The sequence below is a fragment of the Salvelinus fontinalis genome, chromosome 1 (genome assembly GCF_029448725.1).
Source record: "Salvelinus fontinalis isolate EN_2023a chromosome 1, ASM2944872v1, whole genome shotgun sequence".
Taxonomy (NCBI): domain Eukaryota; kingdom Metazoa; phylum Chordata; class Actinopteri; order Salmoniformes; family Salmonidae; genus Salvelinus; species Salvelinus fontinalis.
Genome location: NC_074665.1, coordinates 14,457,772 through 14,466,493, shown reverse-complemented (window position 1 = coordinate 14,466,493; position 8,722 = coordinate 14,457,772). Strand labels below are relative to the sequence as shown.

The 8,722-nt window shown below is 41.2% G+C and overlaps 1 protein-coding gene across 1 annotated transcript in view; it reads right to left on the bottom strand.

The window, feature by feature from the left end:
* LOC129852889 (voltage-dependent T-type calcium channel subunit alpha-1G-like) overlaps positions 1-8,722 on the bottom strand; it is a 166,709-nt gene that overhangs the window by 32,736 nt on the left and 125,251 nt on the right. Inside the window, exon 19 of the mRNA XM_055918878.1 lies at positions 5,881-6,065. Within this exon, the coding sequence (XP_055774853.1) occupies positions 5,881-6,065 (185 nt within the window). The remainder of the gene's footprint in view (positions 1-5,880; positions 6,066-8,722) is intronic.

Genomic DNA, 8,722 nt, shown 5'->3' with positions numbered 1-8,722 from the left:
ACCCCCTAGACAGTACATAACCCCCCTAGATAGAACTTAAACCCCATAGACAGTACATAAACACCATAGACAGTACTTAAACCCCATAGACAGTACATAAACCCCCCTAGACAGTACATAAACCCGCTAGACAGTACATAAACCCCCCTAGACAGTACATAAACCCCCTAGACAGTACATAAACCCCCTAGACAGTACAAAACCCCCCCTAGACAGTACTTAAACCCCATAGACAGTACACAAACCCCCTAGACAGTACATAAACCCCCTAGACAGTACATAAACCCCCTAGACAGTACATCAACCCCCTAGACAGTACATAAACCCCATAGACAGTACATAAACCCCCTAGACAGTACATAAACCCCCTAGACAGTACACGAACCCCCTAGACAGTACTTAAACCCCATAGACAGTAAATAAACCCCATAGACAGTACTTAAACCCCATAGAGAGTACATAAACCCCATAGACAGTACTTAAACCCCATATACAGCACTTAAAACCCCATAGATAGTACATAAACCCCCTAGACAGTACACAAACCCCCTAGACCGTACATAAACCCCCCTAGACAGTACATCAACCCCCTAGACAGTACATAAACCCCATAGACAGTACATAAACCCCCTAGACAGTACATAAACCCCCTAGACAGTACACAAACCCCCTAGACAGTACTTAAACCCCATAGACAGTACATAAACCCCTTAGACAGTACTTAAACCCCATAGACAGTACATAAACCCCATAGAGAGTACATAAACCCCATAGACAGTACATAAACCCCCTAGACAGTACATAAACCCCCTAGACCGTACATAAACCCCCCTAGACAGTACATAAACCCCCTAGACAGTACATAAACCCCCTAGACAGTACAAAACCCCCCTAGACAGTACTTAAACCCCATAGACAGTACATAAACCCACTAGACAGTACATAAACCCTGCTAGACAGTACATAAACCCCATAGACAGTACATCAACACCATAGACAGTACATAAACCCCATAGACAGTACATAAACCCCATAGACAGTACATAAACCCACTAGACAGTACATAAACCCTGCTAGACAGTACATAAACCCCATAGACAGTACATCAACACCATAGACAGTACATGAACCCCATAGACAGTATATAAACCCCATAGACAGTACATAAACACCATAGACAGTACATAAACCCCATAGACAGTACTTAAACCCCATAGACAGTACTTAAACCCCATAGACAGTACATAAACCCCCCTAGACAGTACATAAACCCGCTAGACAGTACATAAATCCCCCTAGACAGTACATAAACCCCCTAGACAGTACATCAACCCCATAGACAGTACATAAACCCCCTAGACAGTACATCAACCCCATAGACAGTACATAAACCCCCTAGACAGTACATAACCCCCCTAGATAGAACATAAACCCCATAGACAGTACATAAACACCATAGACAGTACATAAACCCCATAGACAGTACTTAAACCCCATAGACAGTACTTAAACCCCATAGACAGTACATAAACCCCCCTAGACAGTACATAAACCCGCTAGACAGTACATAAACCCCCCTAGACAGTACATAAACCCCCTAGACAGTACATCAACCCCATAGACAGTACATAAACCCCCTAGACAGTACATCAACCCCAAAAACAGTACATAAACCTCCTAGACAGTACATAACCCCCCTAGACAGAACATAAACCCCATAGACAGTACATAAACACCATAGCCAGTACTTAAACCCCATAGACAGTACTTAAACCCCATAGACAGTACATAAACCCCCTAGACAGTACATAAACCCGCTAGACAGTACATAAACCCCCCTAGACAGTACATAAACCCCCTAGACAGTACAAAACCCCCCCTAGACAGTACTTAAACCCCATAGACAGTACTTAAACCCCATAGACAGTACATAAACCCCCCTAGACAGTACACAAACCCCCTAGACAGTACATAAACCCCCTAGACAGTACATCAACCCCCTAGACAGTACATAAACCCCATAGACAGTACATAAACCCCCTAGACAGTACATAAACCCCCTAGACAGTACACGAACCCCCTAGACAGTACTTAAACCCCATAGGCAGTACATAAACCCCATAGACAGTACTTAAACCCCATAGAGAGTACATAAACCCCATAGACAGTACTTAAACCCCATATACAGCACTTAAAACCCCATAGATAGTACATAATCCCCCTAGACAGTACATAAACCCCCTAGCCCGTACATAAACCCCCCTAGACAGTACATCAACCCCCTAGACAGTACATAAACCCCATAAACAGTACATAAACCCCCTAGACAGTACATAAACCCCCTAGACAGTACACGAACCCCCTAGACAGTACTTAAACCCCATAGACAGTACATAAACCCCATAGACAGTACTTAAACCCCATAGACAGTACTAAACCCCATAGAGAGTACATAAACCCCATAGACAGTACTTAAACCCCATATACAGCACTTAAAACCCCATAGACAGTACATAAACCCCCTAGACAGTACATAAACCCCCTAGACCGTACATAAACCCCCCTAGACAGTACATAAACCCCCTAGACACTAAATAAACCCCCTAGACAGTACAAAACCCCCCTAGACAGTACTTAAACCCCATAGACAGTACATAAACCCACTAAACAGTACATAAACCCTGCTAGACAGTACATAAACCCCATAGACAGTACATCAACACCATAGACAGTACATAAACCCCATAGACAGTACATAAACCCCATAGACAGTACATGAACCCCATAGACAGTACATAAACCCCATAGACAGTACATAAACACCATAGACAGTACATAAACCCCCTAGACAGTACATAAACCCCATAGACAGTACATAAACCCCCTAGACAGTACATAAACCCTCTAGACAGTACTTAAACCCCATAGACAGTACATACGCCCCATAGACAGTACATAAACCCCCTAGACAGGACATAAACCCCCTAGACAGTACATAAATCCCCTAGACAGTACATAAACCCCATAGACAGTACTTAAACCCCATAGACAGTACATAAGCCCCCTAGACAGTACTTAAACCCCATAGACAGTACATAAACCCACTAGACAGTACATAAACCCTGCTAGACAGTACATAAACCCCATAGACAGTACATAAACCCTGCTAGACAGTACATAAACCCCATAGACAGTACATCAACACCATAGACAGTACATAAACCCCATAGACAGTACATAAACCCCATAGACAGTACATGAACCCCATAGACAGTACATAAACCCCATAGACAGTACATAAACACCATAGACAGTACATAAACCCCCTAGACAGTACATACACCCCCTAGACAGTACATAAACCCCATAGACAGTACATAAACCCCATAGACAGTACTTAAACCCCATAGACAGTACTTAAACCCCATAGACAGTACATAAACCCCCTAGACAGTACTGAAACCCACATCAGCTATACAAACTATATCAAAGAAAATGACTTGGACTTTTGATTTATGTTCATCTGATGGGTTTATATTGCTGGGGACAAACACAGACATGTGCACACAGACAGACACAGACACACAGGCACACAGGCACACAGGCACACAGGCACACAGGCACACAGACACACAGGCACACAGACACACACACACACACACACACACACACACACACACACACACACACACACACACAGACACACAGACACACAGACACACAGACACACAGACACACAGACACACAGACAGACACACAGACACAGACACAGACACAGACACAGACACACACACACACACACACACACACACACACACACACACACACACACACACACACACACACACACACACATGAATAAAGCAATCCTAGTCTGATGACAGGAATAGTAGATTCCATTTCACTAGAGGTCAGGGATCATATTTGAGAGGGGTCAGGTAGGAGATTGAAGTGGTTATCCTCAGCATTTTGTGGGTAAATCGGGCAGGAAAAATTCCTATTCGATTTCTGTGCTTTCCTGAGATGCTAATAAATATTTGAGTTAAGGCCGGTAGAGTTTCACGAGAGGAAAGACAAGAGGCAAGGGAAGAACAAACACACACGCTCACAATGAGCCGCATGACAACAAACACACAGACAGGCCATATATCAAGCATTTCGCTACACTCACATTAACATCTGCCAACCATGTGTATGTGACAAATACCATTTGATTTGATATCATACGCACATCTGAGGGATTTTTTTTTACAACACACACACACACACACAACACACACACTACTCTTCTGCGCCTCATGAACCATTCTCTAAGAAAGAAGACGCCGATAGAGAACGTCAATAAATAGTTTTCCCATTTTAAAGTGAGTTCCCTTATTCCACGGTTAAAAACCACACACTACCATTCACGTACATGCTGTAAGTAGCTTCAGCTGTTCCAGGCCTCCCTAGTGGGAGATATGTGATGTTGGTACAGTGCACTGGAAGTGGGGAAAGTCACACTGTAAGTCTGGTAGATGTACTGTTTTTGGAAAAAGGTATATTAGTGGTATAGTGAGGAGGCCTGCACGTGTGTGTGTTCCAATGCATGTGTTTGTGTGTATATGAGTGTGTTTGTGTGTATATGAGTGTGTTTGTGTGTGTATGAGTGTGTTTGTGTTCTGTGTGTATGAGTGTGTTTGTGTGTATATGAGTGTGTTTGTGTGTATATGAGTGTGTTTGTGTTCTGTGTGTATGAGTGTGTTTGTGTGTATATGAGGGTGTTTGTGTGTATATGAGTGTGTTTGTGTGTGTATGAGTGTGTTTGTGTGTGTATGAGTGTGTTTGTGTGTGTATGAGTGTGTTTGTGTGTGTATGAGTGTGTTTGTGTTCTGTGTGTATGAGTGTGTTTGTGTGTATATGAGTGTGTTTGTGTGTATATGAGTGTGTTTGTGTTCTGTGTGTATGAGTGTGTGTGTGTGTATATGAGGGTGTTTGTGTGTATATGAGTGTGTTTGTGTGTGTATGAGTGTGTTTGTGTGTGTATGAGTGTGTTTGTGTGGGTATGAGTGTGTTTGTGTGTGTATGAGTGTGTTTGTGTGTGTATGAGTGTGTTTGTGTGTATATGAGTGTGTTTGTATGAGTGTGTTTGTGTGTGTATGAGTGTGTTTGTGTGTGTATGAGTGTGAGTGTATGTATGAGTGTGTTTGTGTGTATATGAGTGTGTTTGTGTGTGTATGAGTGTGTTTGTGTGTGTATGAGTGTGTTTGTGTGTGTATGAGTGTGTTTGTGTGTGTATGAGTGTGTTTGTGTGTGTATGAGTGTGTTTGTGTGTATATGAGTGTGTTTGTGTGTGTATGAGTGTGTTTGTGTGTGTATGAGTGTGTTTGTGTGTGTATGAGTGTGTTTGTGTGTGTATGAGTGTGTTTGTGTGTGTATGAGTGTGTTTGTGTGTGTATGAGTGTGTTTGTGTGTATATGAGTGTGTTTGTGTGTGTATGAGTGTGTTTGTGTGTGTATGAGTGTGTTTGTGTGTGTATGAGTGTGAGTGTGTGTATGAGTGTGTTTGTGTGTGTATGAGTGTGTTTGTGTGTGTATGAGTGTGTTTGTGCGTGTATGAGTGTGTTTGTGTGTGTATGAGTGTGTTTGTGTGTGTATGAGTGTGTTTGTGTGTATATGAGTGTGTTTGTGTGTGTATGAGTGTGTTTGTGTGTATATGAGTGTGTTTGTGTGTGTATGAGTGTGTTTGTGTGTGTATGAGTGTGTTTGTGTGTGTATGAGTGTGTTTGTGTGTTTATGAGTGTGTTTGTGTGCATCCGTGCGTTGGTCATGTGCGCATGTGTGTGTGTGTGCCAGCGCGTGTATGTTCCAATGCACGTGTGTGTGTGTATATAAAACTCACCGTAGTGGCCTGAGCGTCCGTAGCAGGCGCAGCACCCGGAGCATACCCAGTATCTTGGGGCTGCTGTTGGATACCAATGAGACAAGGATGTCTATGGCTGAGATCATCACCAACATCCCGTCTAGAAGGTTCCAGCTACTCCTCAGGTAGGCCTTATCACCAAACAACCAGCCCAGCGCAGCCACCTGAGAATAATCACAGACACTGGCATTAAAGCCATATAGTGTGGCTATATGCTGTCCCCAGTCCTTGCTGTCCCCAATCCACCTGGCCTTGCTGCTATTCCAGTTTCAACTGTTCTGTCTGTGGTTATGGAACCCCTACCTGTCCCAGACCTGCTGTTTTCAACTCTTAATGATCGGCTATGAAAAGCCAACTGACATTTATTCCTGATTATTATTTGACCATGCTTGTCACTTATGAACATTTGAACATTTTGGCCATGTTCTGTTATAATCTCCACCCGGCACAGCCAGAAGAGGACTGGCCACCCCTCATAGCCTGGTTCCTCTCTAGGTTTCTTCCTAGGTTTTGGCCTTTCTAGGGAGTTTTTCCTAGCCACCGTGCTTCTACACCTGCATTGCTTGCTGTTTGGGGTTTTAGGCTGGGTTTCTGTACAGCACTTCGAGATATTAGCTGATGTACGAAGGGCTATATAAAATAAACTTGATTTGATTTGATATAGTCTACACACTTACATTCACACACAAACAGGTAAACAATAAAGACAACAATACAGACACATATAGTGAAAGCAAATGAGTAAATGAGGTCATCAGTACCAATTTACTTAACATCTCTGATAAAATATAGAAACAGGGATTACAACACTAGATCACAGGGTTGACACTGGACACTCCACGTGTATCCACAGAGTTGGGTAAATCTGCCTCTTCCTACCAGAGCCCTGTCATGTGGAATAATCTCCAAGTAACCTTTCATTTGGACTTGTTGTTGTCTCTGGGTCAGTTTAGGAGAAAGGTATTTTTATATTGATAAATGTGTTTGTTTTGTTTGATTGTTTATTGTGTATATAATATTTGCTATTTAATTGTGTGTTTTACATTGTGTATAATTGTATTTTCTGTATTGTTCCCAGGGCACATTTATAAATGAGACCTAGCTCTCAATGTGTTATTCCCTGGTTAAATAAATAACCAAAAATATGCTGAGCTCGGTTTGTTGTTTTGAAAAACTTTTTTAGTTGAAGAAAAGTTTGTTTACTAGCCTACCTGTTTAATTTGAATCCCGCGAAGCTGTTAGCCTCAGTTGCTGGAACCACTGCTATCTGTCCTGGGATACTGCCAGACCCTGAAGTCTGGAGAGATGTTGCTTGGCACGGTAGGTAGACTAGCTGCTAGCGATCAAGCTTGCCAGTTTTCTTTGACAGTTTTGAACACAGCCTGCAACATGTTTTATTTATTTATACACATTGCATGCATCTATAATTGCATTTGCGTAGCGAACAGTTGAGAATATCTGTTTTTAGGATTTCCACACATGTGGAAACATTTTAAGCAGGGTGTGGAAAACTTTTGGCCTTTTATAAAATATTTTCTCCATTAGCAGAATATGTTTATTACCACACAAATGGCCAAATGCACTCCACTGTCTATTCAGATAGAATGCTGCTTTTTTTGCGTATTTAAAATAATTTGTTTTATCATTATTATTATTATTGTTCTTATATATACATTTTCATAACCAAAACCCTGGTCTTGTAATATGCATACAATGCATTCGGAATATATTCAGACCACTTGCCTTTTCCCACATTTTGTTACAGTACGTTACAGCGTTTTTAAACTTGACTTTTCCCACATTTTGTTACAGTACGTTACAGCGTTTTTAAACTTGACTTTTTCCACATTTTGTTACAGTACGTTACAGCGTTTTTAAACTTGACTTTTCCCACATTTTGTTACAGTACGTTACAGCGTTTTTAAACTTGACTTTTCCCACATTTTGTTACAGTACGTTACAACGTTTTTAAACTTGACTTTTCCCACATTTTGTTACAGTACGTTACAGCGTTTTTAAACTTGACTTTTTCCACATTTTGTTACAGTACGTTACAGCGTTTTTAAACTTGACTTTTCCCACATTTTGTTACAGTACGTTACAGCGTTTTTAAACTTGGATTAAAACATGTTTTTCCTCATCAATCTACACGCAATAAAAAAAATAATAATAATAATAACATTTACATACAGTAAGTATTCAGACGCTTTACTCAGTACTTTCTTGAAGCATGTTTGGACGTGATTACAGCCTCGATTTAGAATATTAGAATAAGGCTGTAAGGCAAAAAATTCGGAAAAAGGGAAGGGGTTTGAATACTTTCCAGATGCACTGTATATATACAGTACCAGTCAAAAGTTTGGACACACCTACTCATTCAAGAGTTTTTCTGAAGTTTTACTATTTTCTACATTTTAGAATAATAGTGAAGACATCACAACTATGAAATAGCATGTAAGGAAAAATGTAGTAACACAAAAAGTGTTTATAGTTATACTTATTCTTCATGTATTCTTCATGTATTCTATAACCCTTTGCCTTGATGACAGCTTTGAACACTCTTGGCATTCTCTCAACCAGCTTCACCTGGAATGCTTTCCAACAGTCTTGAAGGAGTTCCCACAAATGCTGAGCACTTGTTGGCTGCTTTTCCTTCACTCTGCAGTCCAACTCATCCCAAACCATCTCAATTGGGTTGAGGTTGGTTGATTGTGGAGGCCAGGTCATCTGATGCAGCACTCCATCATTCTACTTCTTGGTCAAATAGAACTTACACAGCCTGGAGATGTTTTGGGTCATTGTCCTGTTGAAAAACAAATTA